General features: G+C 38.2%; 1 protein-coding gene across 1 annotated transcript in view; it reads right to left on the bottom strand.

Moving 5' to 3' along the window:
• Nucleotides 1–25,124, bottom strand: part of SPAG17 (sperm associated antigen 17) — a 235,729-nt gene that overhangs the window by 24,187 nt on the left and 186,418 nt on the right. Inside the window, exons 33-43 of the mRNA XM_023222722.1 lie at nucleotides 20,988–21,133; nucleotides 20,760–20,890; nucleotides 18,837–18,961; nucleotides 16,920–17,102; nucleotides 15,872–15,985; nucleotides 15,314–15,359; nucleotides 12,556–12,655; nucleotides 12,285–12,332; nucleotides 9,124–9,223; nucleotides 8,251–8,353; nucleotides 6,027–6,158 (exon numbers count right to left, since the gene is read on the bottom strand). Coding sequence (XP_023078490.1) covers nucleotides 6,027–6,158; nucleotides 8,251–8,353; nucleotides 9,124–9,223; nucleotides 12,285–12,332; nucleotides 12,556–12,655; nucleotides 15,314–15,359; nucleotides 15,872–15,985; nucleotides 16,920–17,102; nucleotides 18,837–18,961; nucleotides 20,760–20,890; nucleotides 20,988–21,133 — 1,228 coding nt within the window. The remainder of the gene's footprint in view (nucleotides 1–6,026; nucleotides 6,159–8,250; nucleotides 8,354–9,123; nucleotides 9,224–12,284; nucleotides 12,333–12,555; nucleotides 12,656–15,313; nucleotides 15,360–15,871; nucleotides 15,986–16,919; nucleotides 17,103–18,836; nucleotides 18,962–20,759; nucleotides 20,891–20,987; nucleotides 21,134–25,124) is intronic.

Raw genomic sequence — 25,124 nt, 5'->3', positions numbered from 1 at the left:
AACAGGCATTCAGACAACACGAATACTTTCCTGGAAAGCCAGAGTACCTGAAGCCAAATGCCCCTGGGCTAGCACCACAGCCACACAGCCACTTTTCTGTGGTTTGCTTCTGGTCACCAATAAATTTCCTTTTTCGTTGTTGTCGTTCAAGTGAATTTGAGTTTAAGTTCTCATGGCTGTAAACTTAAAAGTCCTAACTAATATAGTTGTAGTGTCTTTTTTTTTTTTTTTTTTTTTTTTTCTTTACCAAAGGAAACAGAGGATCAGAGGATTAAATAACTTGTCCAAGAAACTATAATGAGGGTCAGGGCTGGAATGTGGACCTAAGTGTGTTGGAACCACAAGGAACATGCTCCTTTTACTACTCGGCGTGTCCCAAACCCATTCGTGTATCACAGTCCCTGGGCTGTTTTTGGAAGAATAGAGATTTCCAGTCCACATGCCAGTAAAGCCCTATTCCTGACCAAAACAGAATCAGAATCTCTGGGAATGGAACTCAGTGATCAGTGCTTTAATGTATTTATTCCCTTTGATCACCATTCTCTGCATAGGCAACCATTGTAGTAGCTTGGTACAGTTTTTGTTCATATCCTTGCCATATGTGTATTACTGCTTTGTGTGCATGCATGTATCAGTCTAATAAGTACTAATTTGTTGCTCATACTATTATTATTAATAGTAAATATGGTATGGAATTTATCATGAGCTGGACACTGTGCTAAGTATTTTACATACATTAACTAATTTAATTCTCCCAGCCTTGTGATGTATATAGCATTATTTCCCCTTTACAGAAGAGAAACAGGAAGAGATAAAGGGTTTAAATAATGTGCCCAGTGTTCATAGCTATTACACAAGGAGCCCGGATGTGAACCCAGATAGAGCCTGTACTCTTAGCTCTGCTCTATACTAGACTGCCTCCCATAAAACATGCAGATTATTATTCCACTGAGCCTGCCTAGGGCTTCTCCAGGGATCGGGATCATGGGGGAGGGAGTCCTTGAGGGTCTTGGATCAGTGGCTGATTACCAGCTGAGGTGCTTTAATATTTGAACAAGTGGTACAATCCAACTGGTGCGTTCATCTCAATATTACTGCTGGACCTGAGCCGACTGAAGAACCAGTAGCGGTTCCTTGTTACCATGCTGAGGAAGGCTGGATTATTTATTCACAATTATTTACTTCCCCTTTGAGGATGGCTTCCCTGTAGGTGGAGTATATTTCTCTGCTCCATTGACTTTAAGCTTGGCCACGGGACTTGCTTTAACCAACAAATGTGTCTGTGGATGGCAGTGTGTGCCAGGCTGAGCAGAGGCTGTGAAGTGCAGCATGTGTTTCTGCTGGTCTCTTTTGAGCTTTGACCCTCTGCTGTGAGGACGGCTTGCCCAGCATGGTGGCTCCTTGGCTCCTACAGTGTGGCATTCTTGGAATACACTGAACCTTACCTGCAGCTGGAGGTGTGCTGGTGAATGGTTAACAACTACCTTTCCCAGGATAAACTTACCTGGTTTGTGCCAGTCTGGGGCAGAGCTGCCCATGGACATCCACAGGCCCACAGACTGGCTGTTTTAAGCCACTACAGGATTTGGCGGTGCTTCCATGCAGTGTTATCACAGTGAGCACTGAACCCACGTTTTATTTTGCAAGTCCAAACCTTCCCTAGCTGACTCTATTGTATTTTCTGGACATCAGCTTGTATTAGTATCAGATAAAAACACTCTTATCTACTTACACTGATTTCCTGTTCATTTCTCCCTTTAAGCTTTTGAACACATTCATTTTATTCATTTTATTTTAAATAAAATATTCAGGCCAGGTGTGGTGGCTCATGCCTGTAATCCCAGCACTTTGGGAGGCGGAGGCGGGCGGATCACCTGAGGTCAGGAGTTTGAGACCAGACTGGCCAACATAGTGAAACACCATCTCTACTAAAAATACAAAAAAAAAAAAAAGAAAAAAAAATTAGCTGGCGTGATGGTGGGCGCCTGTAATACCAGCTACTCAGGAGGCTGAGGCAGGAGAATCGCTGGAACCCGGGAGGTGGAGGTTGCAGTGAGCCAAGATCGTGCCACTGCACTCTAGCCTGGGTGACAGAGCAAGACTCCCTCTCAAAAAAAGAATTAATTGATAAAATAAATATTCTTTTCTCTTCCCTACATCGGGAATGTAGTATAATATACTATAGAGAATAAGGAGTCTTGAAACTCATTCTAACCCTAGCTCAGTCACAAATTTGCTGTATGATTTTAGATGTCGCTTGAACAGGTTTCAGTTTCCTTAGGTAAAATGAGGGTTGTTGCAGGTGATTCACCTCTTAAATCTCAAAATCTATGAAATTCTGTTTATTTTTCAAGGCCATTCCTTCCATAAAGCTTTCTCCATTGCTTTGTGTTAATTCCTTCCTACTCTGAATTTCTTTAAACTTTTTATATCAAAATTAAATTTCCCATTTACAGTGGAGTCATATTATTGTCCCTTATCTCAAGTACCTCGGTACCCGAGAGTGCAGCAGGTGTTTCAAACAATTTATTTCTCCTCCTTCAAAGCTTTGTTTCTTTGAAGCTTGTGCCATCAGACTGTATTAGTTACTACTTCTCCAAGTGGTTGTCATTTACTGACCACTCTCGAACATTGCCTTTATTCACTGGTGATTTTTACACCTGAGAGGGTCTCCCACTTTGTCTTTCCTGATGACATCACCTGGATGATCCATTGAACACCCTGTCTTACCTGATTCTTGATCACACCGTTTCTTCATCTTTTCCACCTTACAATCTCATGGCCACATTTTTTACCTTGCCAACCCCGATAATTTTACCATTTCAAACTCTGTTTCCAGCACCCTTTCTGGATTACCACCTCCTATTCTTCTAGCTTATTATTCTGTCATATCCAGCAGGCAATTATTTGACCTCACTGAGGTCTCTCACCAACACTGCCACCTTACACAAGCAGTCCCTCCCTTCTTGTTTTGCTTTCCTGCTTATCTGGAATAGATTTGATGCTCTATCATTATATCCACTCCTTTGCAATCAGACTGGAATTCCCTCATCCATCTTCCCCATACCAAACCTATCAACCTGCCTGCAAATGTATCCCTACTCTCTCTCTTCTCTCCTGTCACTATGGAGGAGGTGACCCTATTCATATCTAAGGTTAATTCTGTCACTCAAGGTTTTCCCCAGATGCCATGTTCTTCCATCTTCTTTAGGATCTTGCAGTCCTGCACCTTAGGTACCCTTTTCTCTGGCATCATCAGGCTCTCTCTGGTGTGGAATTATCATCATTTGCAAAACGAATAGGCTCTAGTATGCCTAATCTTTAGAAAAATATCTCTTCCTTGACTACATATTCCTCTTTTATCTGCAATCCCATTTCTTTAGTCTTTTAAGCAAAACTCTAGGGTAAAGCTGTGTAGTCTTGTGCTGCCACCATTCTATTACCCACTTCACTTAGGCTTCAATCCCCTCCATGCTCTGAAACTGCCCTTGTTAAGTTCACCAGTGATCTCCATCTTGTTCAAGCCCATCTTCCTTCCTCATCTTGCTTGACCTTTCAGGGGCATTTGATACACTCAAAACACGCAGTGATTTCACACTCCTGTTATTCTGCTACCTTACTGGCTGCTGCTCCTTTCCCTTTCCCTTTCCCTTTTCTTTTCTTTTCTTTTCAGAAGGAGTTTCGCTCTTGTTGCCCAGGCTGGAGTGCAATGGCGTTATCTCGGCTCACTGCAACTTCTACCTCCCGGGCTCAAGTGATTCTCCTGCCTCCCAAGTAGCTGGGATTACAGGTGTGTGCCACCATGCCTGGCTAATTTTTTGTATTTTTAGTAGAAACAAGATTTCACCATGTTAGCCAGGCTGTTCTCAAACTCCTGATCTCAGAGATCCACCTGCCTCGGCCTCCCTAAGTGCTGGGATTACAGGCGTGAGCCACCGTGCCTGGCCTACTGGCTTCTTTTTAATGGCCTTTACTGGCTCTTCCTCTGCCTGACTTTTACCTTCTAGAGTTTGCCTCAGGACAGCCATTCTCAAGGCATGAACCTATATCAGCAACATCAGTGCCACGTGCGAACTCATCAAAACTACAGATTCTCAGCCTCACAATCAGTTTAACCCAAGAATCATCCTTGATTCCTCTTTTTGTCTCACTCCTGCATCCTCTTGAGCAGCAAATTCTATTAGCTCCACCCTCATGATATAGTTCCTATTAATTTCCTTCTCACCATTCCCACTTCGCCCATCATAGCCCAGGTCTTTAGCGACTCTCACATGTGCCATTTCTCTTCTTCCTTGCTTGCTCTTTTTCTCACTCCTGCCTTTCCTTGCCACGAGTGGTTATCCTCACAGAGTGATCTTTTAAAAATAAAAGTTAGCCATGTAACTACCCTGCTCAAAACCTTCCACTGATGTTAGAATAAAACTGCACTGAGAAGTACTACATGATCTCATCTCTGCCCCTCTGTCTGAGCTCATCTCCCTCTACTTTTTCCTTTGCTCATTTTGTTCTAGCTACATGCCTCCTTAATGTTTCTTCCCCTCAGGACCTTCATACTTGCTATTCTCACTACATGAACTATTCCTCTCTCCGAAGCTTTGCAGGGCTAACTCCTTGTACTTGTCTCAACTCAACTATTTTTTCACAGAGAGGCCTTCTAATCTCCTAATGGAATGTTGTCCCTCTCCCCAAGTCACTCTCCATACATTGTACTGTTTTATTATGTCATAATATTTATTACAACCTGAATTTATCTGAGTTATTTATTTGTTTACATATTGTCTACATTTGCCCATAACATGGGAGGAGTCTAGCTCCATCAGATATGGGAGGGGTCTCATCACTGTTGTATATCCACGCCTAGAACAATGTCTAGCACACAGCAGGCATTGAGTAATTACCCACTGAACAAATAAAATTTGTAGGAGAGAAGTTTAAGTTAGAAACGCAAAAGTCTTGTATGGGGTAAATCCTTTTTCTTTTCTCTTTTTCTTTTTCTTTTTTTTTTTTTTTTTTAAGACAGAGTCTCACTCTGTTGCCTAGGCTGGAGTGCAGTGGCATGATCTCAGCTCATTGGAACCTCTGCCTCCCAGATTCAAGCGATTCTCCGCCTCACCCACCTCAGTAGCTAGCATTACAGGCAAGCGCCACCATGCCCAGCTGATTTTTGTATTTTTAGTAGATACAGGGTTTCACCATGTTGTCCAGTGGTCTTGCACTCCCGACCTTAAGTGATCTGCCCGCCTCGGCCTCCCAAAGTGCTGGGATTATAGGCATGAGCCACAGTGCCTGGCCAGGTAAATCTTTTAATTCACCCTTAAATGTGGCAAAATACTTGCTCTATAAGAGATAACTGAAACCCATCCATAGATTCCCATCGCACATTCAGCATGGAACATGCCCACAAGAACCAAGTGGTGGCAAAATTATCTACACAATGCAAATTACTCTATCTCTCTTTTGTGACCAACTATATTTAGTTGAATTATCTTAGCAAAATCAGCATAATGTGACTCCATTGTAACTAGATATTATCCTGTATTATTCTGTATTTCAATTTCTGCTAGTCCAGTAAGATTATGTGCTATGTAAGATAGAGATTATATCTTATGTTTTTCTTCTAGCACCTGCAGGACCAAGAAAGTACTGAGACAACAGGTAAATCTAAGTACCAAATTTTTGACTACTCGAGAGAAGCTGTCAGGTGTTGTCTGATCTTCAATAAATCATACAAGTTCTTAGATAATTAAAAGGGAAAAATTAGTAAAAATTAAATAAAATAACATCAAAAAAGTATTACTTTATATTTCTTTCCTTCAATCTGGAACTTTCAGTCATTCTCAAAAACGTTATTTAAGATACTTTGATGTACTAAGAAGCTTTGCAAAGCTGCGTAGCCCCAGGATCTATGACCCTCTCAATTTTTTTCTGTAACTCTTAACCACGCTTCCTAGTGCCATCTCCCATATGCCAAAAAGGCATAATGTTCAGTTTCAAGAAACAATAAGATTAAAAAATGATTGCCATACCTTCAGGAGATTTTGTTAAATTTTCAGTTTGGTTCTGAGCGGTGAAATCCTTCTTAGCCGCAGAAATCTCTGGTTTTGGAAGGCTAGCCACACTTGAGGAGTTCTGTTCCGAAACCTTACGTGGCTCGAAATCTAGAAAACCCGAAATGAACCTTACAAAGTGATATTTTGTACAATGATATAATGACTACTAATGTTTGTATGAACAAACATTGAACAAGGTGTTTTACAATGAACAAGGTATCTTTTCTCCCACTCTCTTTAGAAAGACTAAATATAAGAAAGCCATTAAGAGGCAGGGATTCTTAAAATATGATATAATGTTTGCCATTAACAAACAGGAAGGTATATGCAAAGTTCACACTCCCTAGGAGCTAGCTGGTTCTTTATAGGTATTATGACCAAACAGTAGTTGTCACCTTGTTGTGTTATGTAGAAGAGGCCAAGTAATTTGATTCTACTTTTACCTGGCAATGGCAACTGAGATGTGATCTTTTTTTAAAGTTTCCAAACTTAAATTCATTCATTACTGTGAAAAGGTAGCTCTTTGTTAAATGTATCTCTTTAAGAAATAGGTACAACAGAAAACAAATTTTAAAGAAATCTATCTAGGATTGAAGAGGCAAATACATTTCAATCTGTGTCTGTGCCAACCCCGGTTGAATAGTCCTGGCTGCCTCAAGTACTGTGCGGAAAAGACTTCTGCAGTCTCACTCCATTTCAAGAGGAGAATAAACAGTGCTTGGTTCATGTTGACTGCCCAGGCTACAGGAGGTCTGAGAGGCAGCATAAGAGCCACTAATTTCTGATCCCTGATTTCTCCCCATCACATTTATACATCATTGTTCCAGTTTAATCTTTGGTTTACCAACTCTGTCATAATTAGATGTTTCTATTGGCTGTGTTCATTATAGACAGCTGAACTTCAAGTATCGTATTGTATAGTAGAAAATTCCTTTATCTGGGTATTTTAACTACTCAGTTTATCAGAGAGAAACACTAAATTTTATTTCATCCCTAAATTCTTCAGCATGCAGCTCCTGAAAATGAAGATATTCTCCTACATATTCATAGCACCATCATCATACCCAAGAAATTAACAGTAATTTAACAATGTCCTCTCTTACACAGTCTCCTAATCAAACTTGTGCAGTTTCCCCAAAATATCTTTTACAGCTGTTTTTTCCTCAATCAAGGATCTAATCAAAGCTTAGGTTTCACATTAGTTTTTATATCACTTTAGTCCGTTTCAGTTTAGAACAATCATCCCATCTTTTTTGTTTTAATGACATTGATTTTTGAAGAGGCTAGGCTGGTAGTCTTATAGAATGTCTACATTTTGGTAGATATTTGTCTCTGTTTCCTCTTGATTAGATTCTGGTTAAGCATTTTTTGCAAGAATTCTCTATAGGATTGTATTAGTCGGTTTTCACACTGCTTATAAAGACATATCCAAGACTGGGTATATCTATAGGAAAAGGTTTAATGGACTCACAGTTCCACATAGCTGGGGAGGCCTCACAATCACGGTGGAAGGCAAGGAGGAGCAACTCATGTCTTACATAAATGGCAGCAGGAAAATAAGACAGCGAGTTTGTGCAGGGGAACTCCCCCTTATAAACCCATCAGATCTCATGAGACTTATTCACTATCACGAGAACAACACGGGAAAGACCTGCCCCCATGATTCAATTACCTCCCACCAGGTACCTCCCACAATACTCGGGAATTCAAGATGAGGTTTGGGTGGGGACAAAGCCAGACCATATCAAGAATCTATGCACTTTGTGTTGCATTACCTGAGAACTCACTCACTGCTTGGTTGTCTCACTGTTGGTAGGAGTTTGATGACTTAGTTAAGGTAGAAAATGCTCAATGTCTCCATTGTAAAGATACATTTTCCTCCTTATAATTTGTAAGTAATATGTGGGTTGATATTTTGAGACCTTATGAACGTCTTGTTCCCCAATGAACTTTCATTACTCCCCTGCTTTTTAAATTAGTCGGGTCTCCTAAATGCATTTAGGCCAATTTTAAGCATACAAGATGAAAACAAAATGTTATTTACATCTTAGTTTTTTCATATAACTCAGCCAGATCTGTAATATGCACGTCACTGTAGGCTATGTCATCAGCTATCACTGGTTATGTCCTAAGAGGCCGCTGTTAGGTATTATTCAGTTATGGACATTTAATCAGAGTATGTGCTATGCTAACATATTACCTAGATTAAGATCAGATGTATCTTGAACAGCCATTTCATTTGCATCTTCGTTTTTCTTTGTAAAAGGAGGCAGTTTTTTGGAAAGACTGTCCAGACGATTAAACTGAAAGGAAAAAAAAAACTTATTTTAGACTTATACATGGCTGAAATTCAACTGTTACAAATATGTTAAATTGATTAGCAATAATGAAAACATATTTTTAATGCCCTGAAAATAAAGTTTACAAACTAAAATTCTATAAGAGACTGATTAACCCCATTCTAGCTTTGTTAACTAGTCATAATTTCCCATAATTTCTTCTGAAATTTTCATAGAAATGCAGGGTGTTCTGAACACATGAAAATATTCGCTTTGCTTCAGGGTTTTAATGAACTTTTGGTCAGTGAGGGGAAGGTCAGGGTTGTGGTCCTACAGTTAGGCTGAAATAGAACAGGAGAAGAGCGTTCTCCCTCCCTGAGCTTCCAAGAACTCACAGTCTCTCAGTGCTATCTTAGCAGCTGATGGGTGAGGACATTTTAACTGAATAAAAACTTCAAAATGGGTTATCAGAGGAGGGTCAATGATAGGAAAGATTCTGCCTAAAAAGGCTTAACATAGATGGGAGAGAGTAATTAATAGAGAGACTGAAAGGCAGGATCAGGGAGTGAGAGTAATACATTGCAGAGAACTTCTACTTAGGTGCAAGACCTGAAATTAGTCTTCCCTATCACATGCTTGTGAGAATATGGATTTGAAGGGTACAGGTTAGTCAGTCAGGTCGATGCAGGAAAGAATTAAACAGCATCAGGAAAGATAGATTACATAATAACATATGCAATATATCAACTTCTATAAAAACTTTTATTAGATTATTGTTCATTATAGTCAATTACCTGAGACTGATATAACTGGTTCAATTCAGACTTAAAAAAGGGTGGTATTATGCGGTTCTTAATATCCATTAGATAATTTTGTGTTGTCTCAATTTCCTTCCTGGTTGATGTTTCCATAATGATGCAAAAGAAGACATAGAACATTTTAAAGTTATTTGTTTGTGCTTTAGCTCTAAATCCCACAGCAATGAATGCAATCACTGACAATAAAACTGATAAGAATTAATTTGTTAGATACTTTTTGTCAACTTGTTTTGGTTCATTCTCTCTTCTTTTAGAATCAGTCACATTTCTTACTTCAAAAATCAGACTCTCATGTAAGATAGGAAATAATGATACTGGGTGTTAGTTTGATTTTGTAGTTGGTCTCAAAAGGCTAAAAACCACATAGCCCTGTAATGGTTAAACTTCTTGAGGTTTTTCAATTCTCTGAGGTTTAAATGACAGCTAGAGTCTACTGATTTTCATAATTTCAGTAGCAGTAGTAACAAAAAAACTTAAACCAAAAACAAAATCTTGAGGCATGATTTGTGACTAATGTGGTCAGTGGTTATAGAGTTAAATGAAAGCAATCGTGATAGTCCTGTTATCCAATACCAGAACCCCTATGTTGGGGAGACATTATGTAGGGAAAGCCAATGAGATGTAAACGGAAGTCATTGGGTAAGTCCAGGAGCTTTTAGAGAGGGCTGACTCAGCTGGGAGACTTTTCCTTGTCCTTGCCTCATGTCTTTCCCAACTTCCTGAAATATGAATGTAATGCCTGGGGCTGCAGCAATCCTTTTGCAACTATGAAGTAAGCTTGAGAATGAAAATGATGTACTAAGAATGATGGAACAGATAAAAAGAAGGAATCTGAATTCCTGATGATGTTGTGGTGCTTCCTACCATGAACTGCCCATCTCTGACTTCTTTCACATTAGGAAAATAAGCCCCTTTTTAATATGAGCACTGATTTGGAGGTTGTCTGTTAAATGTAGCTGAACTAAATCCTCCCTGAAATAGTTTTCATTTTTAAGTGCTTATTGCACTTAAAAAACTTAAGTTTTGCAAAATATTTTACATTTAATCTTACAATAACCCTGTGAGTTACTACTTTTGTCCTCATTTTATGAGTTGAAAAACCAAAGTATAGAGAAGTTAAGTAACCTATTCCAAATCACATTACCAATAAAGGGTGGAATCTAAATTAAAACTCAGGTTGCTTGCCTCCAAACCCATGATCTTGACAACTGCACGTGCTAGTCAGCTGTCAGTCCCCCAGTGTGAGAGCTAAAAGAGACCTGCTATGCGTCTGCCATGGACTGCTATTTGGCAGTCCAATTAGCCTCCATTTATTGATGAGCAAACTGAACTCCTGAAGTAAAAGTTACTGAAGTGAAACAAGCAGCCAGCATCAGACATTCTGTAAGTAATCAAATTGTAACTGATTGGATCTGTGACCAGTGGTCTTATACTAGTTGATCTGTCTGGAAATACCAGACAGGCATGATCAAAATACAACCTTACTTCAACTTTCACTTCCCATTCAAAGTTTCTTATCTCTACTGTGTCACTGGATTCACTCACCGATCTATGGCAGTCTGGTTGCTGCCCACCACTCTCTTAAACTTACTCTCACAAAAGAAACTAATCAACCTTGTAACTGATAAACCCAAATTTCTTTTTTCATTCCCATTTCTGATTCTTCTACATCATCTGACATTTGCTGACCAGCTTCTATTTCCTTGAAACTTGCTCTTTCCTTGACCCAGGTCATTTTCCACATTGCCAACACTTGTCTTTCTGTGACACTCATCTAATTATGTGCTTTACTCTTCTTCTTCAAAAAACTTTCACTGGCTTGCCATTATATACCTATAAGTTAAAACCTGAGATTGTTAATGTTTCAAAATTTAAAAAAAATTGTATAGGTAATACAAGCATATGTACACAGTTTAATGAACACTCAAGAGTACATAATAATGAAGTCTCTATCTCATCCTATCCCCCATCTCTTAATCTCCTTCCTCTCAGGCAATCATGGTCTCTTGGAGAAGCTTTTAGGGATAGTCTGATAATAATGGGCTTCAGGGCACACTACCTTAAAATACGGCAGCTTGACACACTGAATATTTTCAGCTGAAGGAATGTGAGAAAATGGCAGAAGCAGGAAGGTTACTCTCACTTCTGCCCTTCTTCCCTGAAGCAGGACATAAAATCTAGAAAGGATTTTCTGACCTTCCCCTGAAGCAGCTCATAAGACCCTCTTATGAGAGATACCCTTGCAATACCTGCAGGAAGGAGCATCCTTATCTCTGAAGACACAGATGCACAGAGAGGAATATGAGCAACAGACCTTGCCTCAGTCCCCCAGCTTATTACCATTAGATTGTGCTTTTTTGCCCTATCATATTTCTCCATGAGTGTCCATTCTTCATCAAACCTAGCATAAAGACACTCAGGTATAGCCATTTATTTGAGTCTTCATTTCCTTATGAAGACTGTCATGTCATGCAAAACTTAAGCTATCCTCCCTGCAGACAGTATATCCCTTCTAGTTTGACCTTGAATAGGGGAGGTGACCCATGAGGCTTAAAGTCTTATCTCAGCACTCCCCTAACACATTTCACAAGACAACCCTGACATGTTTATGAAGAAACATATTAATCCTGAAGTCATCCTGAAGAGGAGCCATGCAAATGTGTACAATAGATAGTATCATATGTACTGCTATATACTCAATAAATATATCTGGCTTCTTTTCTCTATGACAAAAGAGCTGGAGTTGAGATCCCCACCTAGGACTAAAAGGAAACCAAACCATATAATGCTTAGAGCACATTCCTCCTGTGAATTATAAGAACATTGAAAGTTTATGATTGTGTTCTGCATTAAGTTCCAGAATATTTATTGGTATATTAGAATCGCCAAAAGCACAGAGAAGGCCTGGACAGCTTTCTTGCTTAGGACAGGAAGAGGATCTATCTAATGGTCAAATGGGTTTCCTCAAGAGACAGTGGCGTCGTCACATAAACCTGAATGACCACTTGGTAGACATGTTGCAGAAGAGAGTCAAATAACATCTGGGTGCCTGGTAGGACATTTTGGCCTATCCCATTCTCAGAGTCTATTACTCTGGGCTCTTTCAGGTGCTTATGTGCATTTTGGGGTAGAATTACCTCGTTTTGTCTATCTTTTCTTTCCAGCGTTTTGAGGATGCTGTGTGCCTACGTGAAAGGAAAGGAAAGTATGGTGAAAAGGGGCAATGATTTCAGCTTAAAAACAAAACCAAAAACCCTCACCACTATATGATGAATTGTTAATAGTATGGGAGATGAAGGGCTGTGAATTCACTGATGTAGTCACCAAAAGTTATAGCACCTGCATATTCCATTTCCTCAATCACTGCATGCCTAATACTAATTAGAACACATTATTGGATTAACTTACCTCCATTTCTTTTCAAAGAAATCTTTCTTAAATGTGTCTGGTGGACATTCTGGAGGCATAGCCACAGATTGCTTGAATAAATCAGTTAGGTGAGCTGCAACTTTAAAACAGACGTATTTAACTTTTATCCCCACTTCTTTATAGGACAACACACAATCAGTACACAATTACTCATTTGAGATACCTGTTAGGAGACTATATTTAATCTATCAAGAGTTTACTAGGATTTACATGACCAAGTTGTAATACAACAGTAAACTAGACTACTTTTATGAAATATCCTACCAGAAAACATGCAACTTATAGTCAAAATGTAAAATGCAATGATATCTCCTTTATCCCATATTATTAGGGGAAGTGGTATTCTGCTTAACTGAATTTCCTCATATCTGAGGCAGCAAACCTTAAAACAAATTAACCATGATATTGAAATTGTTTTTCTGAATATTTTCCTGCTTCCTGAATCTAAGAACATGAATATAAGACAATGGTTGTTCAACAATTTAGACAGCAATTCTCAGTTTATTCACAAAACATGATCTCGGTGGGATGTCAAAGGGAGATTAAATAAAGGAAAATATTTTCATGTTTCATGGTTATATGAGCTTGGGAAACACTGATTTATACAAGGTTAAATAGGTTTCACTACTTCTCTGCATCTTTAATTAATTAATGTACATGTGACTTTCTAAGAAAATAAGACAATATGAAGCATTATACAAACTTATTTTAACATGAAACTCATTTTTGGTGGGGCCTTCTCATAGATGAGTGTTTTAGGAAATACTATGGGGGAATGTTGATTTAGGACCATTTAAATTAATATGTCAGAGACAGCTATAAGTATGCAATGACTGTTTATTTCCTGGAACTGTTTGTTTAAAAAAATATGTTAGTTTTTACTTTTGGAAAACCTATGTGTTTTCCTTGTTGTGCCTGTTCACTTGTCCCAGAGGTTAAAAATTCAAAAGCTACAGGGTAGCGTTGCCAGATAAAGTATAGGGACCCTGGTTAAATTTGAATTTCAAATAAACAACTTTTTAGTGTAAGTATATCCCAGGCTTCCGGGGACACACTGTGTCTTAGCCTGCTTTGTGTTGCTCTAAAATAATACCTGAGGCTGTGTAATTCATAAAGAAAAGAGATTTCTTTGGCTCACAATTCTTCAGGCTGTACAAGAAGCATGGTGCTGACATCTGCTTCTGGTGATGGGGTTAGGCTACTTCCACTTATGGCAGTGGGGGAAGGGGAGCTGGTATGTATAGACACCACATCATGAAAAAGGAAGCAACAGAGAGAGGCGAGATTCCAGACTCATTTTACCAACCAGTTCTCATGGCAACTAATAGAGTAGAAATTCACTCACCTCACCAAGAGGCAGAAGGTACCAAGCCATTCATGAGGGATCCACCCCAACGACCCAAATGCCTCCCATTAGGCCCCACCTCCCTCTAACATTTGGGATCAAATTTCTTTTCTTTTCTTTTTTTTTGGAGACAGGGTCTTGTGCTGTTGCCCAGGCTGGAGTGCAGTGGCATGATCACTGCTCATTGCAATCACCACATACCAGGCGAAAGATATCCTCCCGCCTCAGCCTCCAGAGTAGTTGGGACCGCAGGCATGCACCACCACACCCGACTAATTTTTTTTTGTATTTTCTGTAGAGATGGGGTTTCACTATGTTGCTCAGGCTGGTCTCCAACTCCTGGTCTCAAGAGATCCACCCACTTTGGCCTCCCGAAGTGCTAGGATTACAGGCAAGAGCCACCAGTCCCGGCCTGGGGATCAAATTTCAACATGCGATTTAAAGGGGTCAAACATCCAAACTATAGTGTACTTATACTAAAAAAAAGTATTATTTGTTGTTCATCTAAAATTTAACTAGGCCTTCTCTATTTTTATTCATTAAATTTGGCCACCTAACTACAGGAATTGTCCAGGGTAAAAGAGTGACCACAGAGTATAGGGACAGGGAGACATAAGGGGTTGTGATGGACTCCTGTTATGCTCATTCTAAAGAAGCAGCTGACAATTACCTTCAGCCAAATTTACTATGTAATAATGTGAGATTTCAAGAGGAAAAAGTCTGGATAAACAACAACAACAACAAAAACAACTGTACAAGCCCACATTGTGGAGGATACTCAGAACCTATCTGTGGGATGAATGAAGCCCATGGCTGCCAGTTTATGATTTTTGCTGTATGGCCAACAAAACAAAACCCCACCAAATTCTCTACTGCTTGTTTGCTGTGAGCTGTGAAACCATCTAGCCACATTTGTTAAGGCTGTGTACATATACCCCCAAATGAATACTCTTTGAATGAGATCTAAGAGTAAACTACTTGCACTACATACAGTGTAAAACAGTGCAAGGCTTTGTTGATAACAGTGTAGTTGCTCAAAAGTTCTGTGTGTGGGAGGGCGGGCTGTTGGTTGGTTGACTGTTTCCTTCCTATATCTTCATTATGGCTGAGGCTAACATAAAAGTCAAATGTCAACATTTTTCACTTAATGGGTGAAAGTTAAAGATGAATGAGAGAAAATCATGGTTTTCTAGGATCTCAAAGCTCAGGCAGAACAATACATGCAGAATGATTTACAAAAATAAACCACCACAACACAACATGGCTAATATAAGAATGGAGATATGTACATGGTGTCTTGTTATCAGATAAGAGAATGACTGATAAGTGTATTTAAGATGATTCTTTTGAAATTTGTAAATACACTGCAGAAGAATATTAAATGCAACTCACCTTCAGTAACATGACTTTTTGTAGTTTCCTCCATTTTAGGGAAAGACTGAAATGAAGATAGAATTACTTAATGGTGATGATTATATTACTTACAAGACTTACTTTGTTTAGAAACATTCTCTCAAGTTGATCTTTTGTAAAAATTACTATAACATGAATTAGTTTAAAAATGCTGATATAAAATTAATTTTTGTAGGTCATTCCTTCCAATTAACTAATGTCTAAAAATGCAAATGATTTTAAGTTGTAAAAATTCCTATTTCTTCTTCTTTTCTATTTCATTCATCATTCAGTATTTCAATAAATATCAATTTCTTTTGAAGACAACAAAAAGTTTTATTTAAGGGCCTTCAGAATTATTTATGAAGGAAGAGCCTAAAATGTATTTGGAAAATGCAATATATAGAGAAATGGATTGCCACAAAAACTGAAAATTATGAGGAGAGAGCAAATGCTTCATGGGAGTGGCAGAAGCAGTTATTTCTTACGATATTTTGTCTTGAAACATTTAATATTGAAACAATAGTAAGAAGACGGGTATACAAGGCATTTTCTCACCATAACCAGCTTGAGGAGATCAGCAGCATTGCCTCTCTCCTCCTCAGTTCTGGAATCTTTAACCATCATTTCCTGCAGCTCATCTTCTTTCTTCAGAATATGGTTTATGTAATCCTAAATCAGCAGAATAAAATAAATAGACAAAAACTAGGAATTAGGTAAGAGAGATACAAAAATGGTCATCAACTTGAAATATTACAAAAAATGAAGAATATATAGGTTTACAATGCTCAAGAACTGTTTACTAGTCAAACAATATGAAAAGACTTTTTCTTAATATGTTAACAGGAAAAACCTGAAAAGTGCAAAAGCACAGCTTTAAGGGCCACAGGATAGAACTGCATGGGGGCCTCAGAGAGGCCCTGTTTCTAGTTCTGCACTTAAGTGTCCTCATCAATAAAATGGACAGAGTTGGGTTAGATAATGTCTAGGATCCTTTCAGGTATAGTTTTTTTATTTTATCTGTAAATGGAATTTGCCTAGTTCATGTTTTTGCTTCCAAGAGAAATGTACTTTATTTTTTTCATAAGTATTTGATCCATTTCCATAACTAATAATACCCTGCTCTGTGCCAGGTGCTGGGCATATAACCATAAACAAAACACATACAATCCCTGTACTGAGGGAGTAAACAAACTTGAGATGTTATAGACATGATCATACAATTAACTATATATTTACAAATTCTTAGACCACTTCCAAAGCCTTTTCCTCCATGGACAAATATATTAATCTGTGGTTCTGTCTACCCAGTGGTCACTGTATCAGTTTTCTATATAGTGACAAAGATGGAGGGCTCTATGTAGTAATCACTTACAAAAAAAATCTTACTTTTTCAATGTATTTGGGCTTCTTAATAATTTCTACACTTTATGGGAACCATTAAATATTTTCTACTTCTCAACCTTCTACTCTGAAAGACTGACATCCTTGTGTTGCACTAGATAAATATTGGTAGAATTACATAATTTCAGGTTTCTTAGGAAACCAAGAGAAACGATTGCTCTGTTTCTGATTCTTTTGGGTCAGGTTACTTAGATTCCATTACCTTAAGGGAAACCTGCAGCCTCAGTTTCACCTCATTCTTTATGACCTCATGCTGAATGAACTGGCGCATCTGTAGCACACTGGGGCTCTTGAGTATGGCACCCGGGGCACTCACTAGCTGTTTGGACTCAATGCAAAGGCCTTTCCAAATCTGAGTGCCAAACGGAGGTCCTGGAGTTTTTTTCTGTTAACAAAACAAAGCAATAAAACCACCAAAGAAATCAGAATGTTCTCACATTCAGATTTTTTAACTGTTCATTTATTATGTAGATATCATAATAACTTTTTAGGGACACAGTCATGAAAAAAATCCTTAACCTCAAAAAGTTCTGCAAATATAAGGAAAATCAATAACAGAACCGGGCATGGTTTCCTCTTTACCAAGATACTGGATATTTAAAAATCCTGTTGCATTGTATCCTGGGTAGGATGTAGAAGAATGCTAAGCAATGTAATAGCAGCCTAGCTTATGACAACTGGATGTGGCTATTTCTTAGTACCCACAAGTAGATGAAGACATTTGGCACTGAGCAGTCTTTCACTTTCAGGTTCTGTGTTCATTTTGACCTAGAAAGATTCTTTGCAAGAGAAGTAATTCCATAGATCTGGGCCGTCTTTGAGCTTACTCTAGATTAAGCATGCCTCCAGAGTCTGAGGATCTCTGGGGCAGAAAAAGCTACCTGAGAGTAAACTCACACTATATGCTATACTTGTGATTGATTTTCAGGAATGGTGTGCTTTGCTGTCCTACTATGTCCTCAAGTGTGCTGGATGTGCTTCATTTCAAAAGGCCTGGCCAGTGACAGCCACTTAGGGGCTTTGCAGGCCTGTGCTACTCCTACCAGATGTAGAAGGTCAGAGCATAAGAGTTTCAGAGGATGGGAGAATAGACGTGGCATACCCTTTGTCATCATGTAGTACTTACAATTAGGATATAGCCTTAGTGTGCCATTTGGTGTGACCTCTTCATTTTCAGAGAAGGAATTGGAGACCCAGTGTGACTTGTCCAAGATCCCACATTAATAAGGGGTAGAATTGGGATCAGAATTCAAGTCACCTTCATCTTACCATGTTGACTACAGTCACCAAATTTAACCACAGGGCTAGGAGGTCACTGTAATCTTAAATGTTCATCATCTGTGTTTGCTATTACAAGATTTAGTGTAGGACAGCAAAAATGATCACCATCAAAAACATTATCTCAATTACCAATCTCTGATCATACTATCAATAGCTTCACTGATTTAATTATTTAACACCTGACCATATGTTGGACATGTGACATAAATTGCTTATAAAATGAAATGGTAAATTATGCAAGATGCAGAACTTCATTGATTCTTACCCAAGATATTTTATTCTTAAAAAAATTTAGGTGGAGCTTCTCTTAACTGACATAATTACAATGTTTACTTTCTAACATTGCAATTGCAAATACGCATATAATCCTTCATATTATTCTTAGATGGTCAGTTTGGGCATTTTTAATATATGAAGAAAAAGAGGGAGAGTCAAAGACCCAAAATTGTGTGTTAAAATGAACAAATAAGAAATGATAGAAGGAAAGATTTCTGTGTGATATAATATCAGTAATTCCATGACAGAGGTGTAACCTGGCTTACTCAGAAAGAATGTTTTCATATTATAGGAAGATGTTCAAGTCTACAATACAGGATAAAAGAAATAAAACTGAAATTAGCTAGCCAGGAGTATTCCTCTAAAATGTTAGAATACTCAGAGTATTCCTCTAACATCTACAAATGTTAGAATCTTCAAATATAAAACTCCTTGAGCACATTAACAATTTACATAAGAACGAAAATACATGAATATATGGGAGGAGACCTAAGACTCTAGTCCACTGCCCTTGGATGTATGTATACACAAATAAAATGACTTTTTAGAAGAAATTATATACCTCAACTGAGGGAAATGTTTCCCATGACCTTGACCGGAGATTAGGAGGGACAATTGTATCTTCCTTTTTTATTAACCATGGTGATGCTTCATGGAAAGGGCGAAGGACTGTGATGGTCAGGGTGCCTGGTTCAAAGAAAGTTGTCAGAAGACCATTACCCATTGAAAGTACTCAGAGAAAATGAAAATGCATTCACTAAATTCAACAAGTTCTTTTTGAATAGCCTTAGACACGAAAGATTAATGAGACACAATGACTATACTTAGAAACCTTACAATCAAATAAGAAGGATGAAGCTTTCAGTCACTGTGACACCTACAGACTGGATTTAGATCACCTGGAAGTATTCATTGACACCTCACTGTTCCTCAGCAACCACATACAAGTTCTGTCAGTTCTCCCAATAAAGTTGAGTCCATCTTTTTCTCTCTCTCTGAACCCTGCTTGATGTGCCTTAAAAAGATCCTGCTCTAGACTACAGCAACAACTGACTTTGCCACCTATATATACTCTGTGAGTGAACCTTCCCTTGCAGTCAGGGTGACTGATTATGTTAGTCCATGAGGAAAATTCTTTTTTGCCTTCACATTGCTTGTGAGTTAAAAGATGGTCCTTAACATTCTTTTGCCCCTACCTCAACTTGTACTGTTCTTCCCCTCTGTGCTTCAGCTACTTTGGCCTTTTCCCCAACCCATGTTTTCCAATGCTTTATGCTTTCTCCTTTATGTTTTCTTTTCCAAGAAAGCTCTCTCTCTTACCTTAATTAACCACTACCTACTCACTAGCTTTTGGCTCAGGTGTCTTCAGGGAAGCTTTCTGGACTATGTCAGTTTCTTCTGTTAGATTCTCTCAGACCTATGTTCTTTTCCTTCATAGGCCTTATCCCAACTTATAATCATACAGTTGTGTGATTTTATAATTAACAGCTATCTCTCCCAGTAACCTACAAGCTCCATTGAAACAGGGTCCATGCCTGTTTTAGTTCACCATTGTATTCCTAACACCCAGGCAGTGTTTAGTACATGGTGGTTTGCCAAGTAGAGGCTAACTAAATGACTAACAAACCAATGTGAGATGAATTCTTATTCTCCCACAGTTCCATACATGCACCACACTGACTGGGGGTCCCCCATGTTCCATATTCACAAAGAGCAAGATGTATTAATGTCATGCACATGTGCATTGATACACTAAAAGTTATAAGGGCACAGAAATGCAGGTATATTTATAAATGTACACAAAATGTATCCCAAAACACAAAGATGAAAACATACACACACACACACATAAACCTAGGCACAGCACATAGGTTTTCTGTGCAGATAATATATAGGCTTATATCTGTATTTAGATACACATATTACATATATTGGATGGTTCTTACTTAATGCGATATGTATCTCTAACCTCTGGCAACACACCAATTTCTCTGAAGTTGAGGAAAACAACGTAAGTACCCAATGAATATAGCTTATATAACTTATCAGGTATTTCAGGTTGGCATTATAACTCATATATCAATTTCAACAAAGCAACATCTTCAAAATGACAAAAAATGAATTTATAAGAGATATCTCACTGTTCTTTGTTTTTTCTTACCAAGATGAAATGAACTCATAAATCAGAACTTTGGTACATACCTGAACACAGATACAAATCTGCTGATAGGAGAAGAGGGATACATACTCAGCTTACGCAGATTGGTGCTCAGATACATCTTGATATACACCTAAATTCAAGTAGCTATATAAATAAGTTGATATGAATAAGTCATATCAACTTATTTCTGCTCTACTTTCCAAAGCAGAGCAGTAAAGTGAGCAAAGTGGAAAAAGTAAGACGACATGAAGACATACTGGATAGTAAGGAGAATGAGAATTGGCGAAGAGACACAGTGCATTCCACACAGTATGGGTCCTCTACCTGGCTGTTCCTGCACTGGCTCTTGGAGAACAACAGTATTTGATTCTTTATATGCCAAAGATAGATATTCTTCTATGTCACTGTCTCGAAGAAGTTCCATTCCTGATCCATCAGCATACATAACAAAAAACCTATTTGAAGAAATAAAAATATAATCACTTTAAGTATTCAGTTAAAATGCTCCTTGAGCTTAGAATTAAAAGTAAAATTATAGTATTATTATTTTACCTGGGGACATGTTCACCATAGATTTGCTGATGATTCTTTTCAAGGTGCATAGAGGATAGACTATCATAGCCCTCAGGTTTTTCATTCAAATCATCTTCCAATTTTTTTTCAGGTAATATAGTTGATATGTTACCATCAGCCATGACCTAAGGCATAAAGTATGTAAGCAACTAAAAGAAAAGAAAGTCATAATGCTTATATTTCCGCTGATCCAATTTGAGAAAACAGATGATTTGGTGGGTTTATTCAGAAAATTAGAGATGTTTATTTGCAAGGTATTGTTTACTAAGTAGAGACTGCATTAATAAAAGTAAAAACCTAGCAGGATAACTCTACTTATAAACGACACCTAAAACAGGAACACAGACTGAAACTTATTCAGAATGAAGTGAATAGGATGGGGAGGATACTCAAAACCTCATACTATGAAGATAGATTCAAAGAATTGGGAATTTAAACATGGAGGAATGGGTACTCACGCAATAGCTGTCTTGAATTATTTGGAAGGACCTTTGCATGGAAGGGGCTTATACTCTGAGATTTCAAACACAGAATTGCGGCTCATGGGTAGAAAACTTAGGGGAACAGATTTAGTATGAAAATGAGAAAAAATGTTCTAGTCCTTTATTACTGTCTAAATATGCCATGAGTCTCTCCAGAAAGGGGTGTGATTCATGCTGCAAGACCACTGAAGGGGATGCCCAAGAGGAGTATCAATGCCCAGAAAAATGCTTGGCCGAGAGGGTTTTGAGCTTTAAGTTTCTACTTCAATTTATCATAAATTGAAATTTGTCACTTTGAACTCATGCTGTGAAGAGTTTCAGTTACTTAGCAAAAAAAAAAAAATAAGCTGGATCAGGGCTTATCTACATATCAAAACAAAGTTAGGAATTCTGTTGTATAACTCCAAATCTAAAAAATAACTTCATACCTACTAGCTGATAGACAAAATTTCACTGTTGAATTAGAAGTTAAAAAAAAAAAAAAAAAGATAAATGCCTAGAGCAATGGTTGGCAAATCTTTTTTGTCACAGGCACGACAGTAAATATTTTAGAGTTTGAGTTTGCAGGCCATACATTCTCTGTTGCAACTACTCAACTCTGCCATTATTATGCAAAGCAGCCATAGACACTATGTAAACAAATGAGCATGACTGTGTTCCAATAAAACTTTATAAAATGACATTTAAATTTGTATTTCCTATAATTTTATTGTGTCTTCTTTTGTTTTTTCAAAAACCATTTAAGCATATATGAAACCATTTTTAGTTCATGGGCTATAGATAAACAAGTGGCCATTGTCTGCCAGTTCCTGACCTAGAGGTGAGGGGATAGTCGTGGTGTTGAAAGACAAAGAAGCAAACATTTTCTCACATTCTGTAGGTTGTCTGTTTAGTCTGTTGATAATTTCTTTTGCTGTACAGAAGCTTTTTAGTTTAATTAGGTCCCACTTGTCAATTTTTGCTTTTGTTGCAATTGCTTTTGGTGTCTTTGCCATGAAATCTTTGCCAGGGTCTGTGATCAGAAGGGTATTTTCTGGGTTTTCTTCAAGGGTTTTTGTAGTTTAGGTTTTACATGTAAGTCTTGAGACAATTACTGTATATGGAAGGGGTCTAGTTTCAACCTTCTGCATATAGCTAGTCATTCATCCCAGTACCATTTATTGACTAGGGAGTCCTTTCCTCATTGCTTGCTTTTGTTGGTTTTGTTGATGATGGTAGATATGCAACTTTATTTTTGGGCTCTCTATTCGGTTCCATTGGTCTATGTGTCTGTTTTAGTACTGGTATCATGCTATTTTGGTTATTGTAGCCCTGTAGTACAGCTGAAGTTGGATAATGTGATGCCTCAACCTTTGTTCCTTTTGCTTAGGATTGCTTTGGCTATTTGGGCTCCTTTTTTGGTTCCATGTGAATTTTAGAATAGCTTTTTCTAATTCTGTGAAGAGTGTCATTGGTACTTTGATAGGAATGGCCTTGAATCTGTAAATTGCTTCGGGCAGTATGGCCATTTTAATAATATTGATTTTTCCTATCCATGATCATGGAATGTTTTCCCATTTGGTTGTGTCATCTCTGATACCTCTTATCAATGTTTTGTAATTCTCAGTGTAGAGACCTTTCACCTCCCTGGTTAGCTGTATTCTTAGGCATTTTATTTTTTGGTGGCTATTATGAATAGGATTATTTTCTTTTTTATTATTATTATACTTTAAGTTCGAGGGTACATGTGCACAACGTGCAGTTTGATACATAGGTATACATGTGCCATGTTGGTTTACTGCACCCATCAACTCGTTATTTACATTAGGTATTTCTCCTAATGCTCTCCATCCCCCAGCCCCCTACCCCCTGACAGGCCCTGGGGTGTGATGTTGCCCACCCTGTGTACAAGTGTTCTCATTGTTCAATTCCCACCTATGAGGGAGAACATGTGGTGTTTGGTTTTCTGTCCTTGTGATAGCTGGCTGAGAATGATGGTTTCCAGTTTCATCCATGTCCCTGCAAAGGACATGAACGCATCCTTTTTATGGCTGCATAGTATTCCACAATGTATATGTGCCACATTTTCTTAATCCAGTCTATCCTTGATGGACATTTGGGTTAGTTCCAAGGCTTTGCTATTGTGAATAGTGAAGCAGTAAACACATGTGTGCATGTGTCTTTATAGTAGCATGATTTATAATCCTTTGGGTATATACCCAGTACTGGTATGGCTGGGTCAAATGGTATTTCTAGTTCTAGATCCTTGAGGGATTGCCACACTACCTTCCACAATGGTTGAACTAATTTACACTCCCACCAACAGTGTAAAAGTGTTCCAATTTCTCCACATCCTCTCCAGCATCTGTTGTTTCCTGAATTTTTCATGACTGCCATTCTAACTGGCATGAGATTGTATCTCACTGTGGTTTTGATTTGCATTTCTCTGATGACCAGTGATGATGGCATTTTTTCATGTGTCTGTTGGCTGCATAGATGTCTTCTTTTGAGAAGTGTCTGTTCATATCCTTTGCCCACTTTTTGATGGGGTTATTTTTTTCTTGTAAATTTGTTTAAGTTCCTGGTAGATTATGGATATTAGCCCTTTGTCAGATGGGCAGATTGCAAAAATTTTCTCCCATTCTGTAGGCTGCCTGTTCACTCTGATGGCAGTTTCTTTTGCTGTGCAGAAGCTCTTTAGTTTAATTAGATCCCACTTGTCTATTTTGGCTTTTGTTGCCATTGCTTTTGGTGTTTTAGTCATGAAATCCTTGCCCATGCCTATGTCCTGAATGGTATTGCCTAGGTTTACTTCTAGGGTTTTTATGGTTTTAGGTCTAACATTTAAGTCTATAATCCATCTTGAATTAATTTTTGTATAAGATGTAAGGAAGGGATCCAGTTCCAGCTTTCTACATATGGCTAGCCAGTTTTCTCAGCATCATTTATTAAATAGGGAATCCTTTCCCCATTTCTTGTTTTTGTCAGGTTTGTCAAAGATCAGATGGTTGTAGATATGTGGTGTTACTTCTGAGGCCTCCGTTCTGTTCCATTGGTCTGTATCTCTGTTTTGGTACCAGTACCATGCTGTTTTGGTGACTGTAGCCTTGTAGTATAGTTTGAAGTCAGGCAGCATGATGCCTCCAGCTTTGTTCTTTTTGCTTAGGATTGTCTTGGCAATGTGGGCTCTTTTTTTTTGTTCCATATGAACTTTAAAGTAGCTTTTTCCAATTCTGTAAAGAAAGTCATTGATAGTTTGATGGGGATGGCACTGAATCTATAAATTTCTTTGGGCAGTTTGCCCATTTTCACGATATTGATTCTTCCTATCCATGAGCAAGGAATGTTCTTCCATTTATTTGTGTCCTCCTTTATTTCACTGAGCAGTGGTTTGTAGTTCTCCGTGAAGAGGTCCTTCACATCCCTTGTAAGTTGGATTCCTAGGTATTTTATTCTCTTTGTAGCAATTGTGAATGGGAGTTCACTCATGTTTGGCTCTCTGTCTGTTACTGGTGTATAGGAATACCTGTGAATTTTGCATATTGATTTTGTATCCTGAGACTTTGCTGGAGTTGCTTATCACCTTAAGGAGATTTTGGGCTGAGACGGTGGGGTTTTCTAAATATACAATCATGTCATCTGCAAACAGGGACAA

Source organism: Piliocolobus tephrosceles, chromosome 1 (assembly GCF_002776525.5).
Source record: "Piliocolobus tephrosceles isolate RC106 chromosome 1, ASM277652v3, whole genome shotgun sequence".
In the NCBI taxonomy this organism is placed as follows: Eukaryota; Metazoa; Chordata; class Mammalia; order Primates; family Cercopithecidae; genus Piliocolobus; species Piliocolobus tephrosceles.
This window is presented reverse-complemented; position numbering and strand designations above follow the sequence as displayed.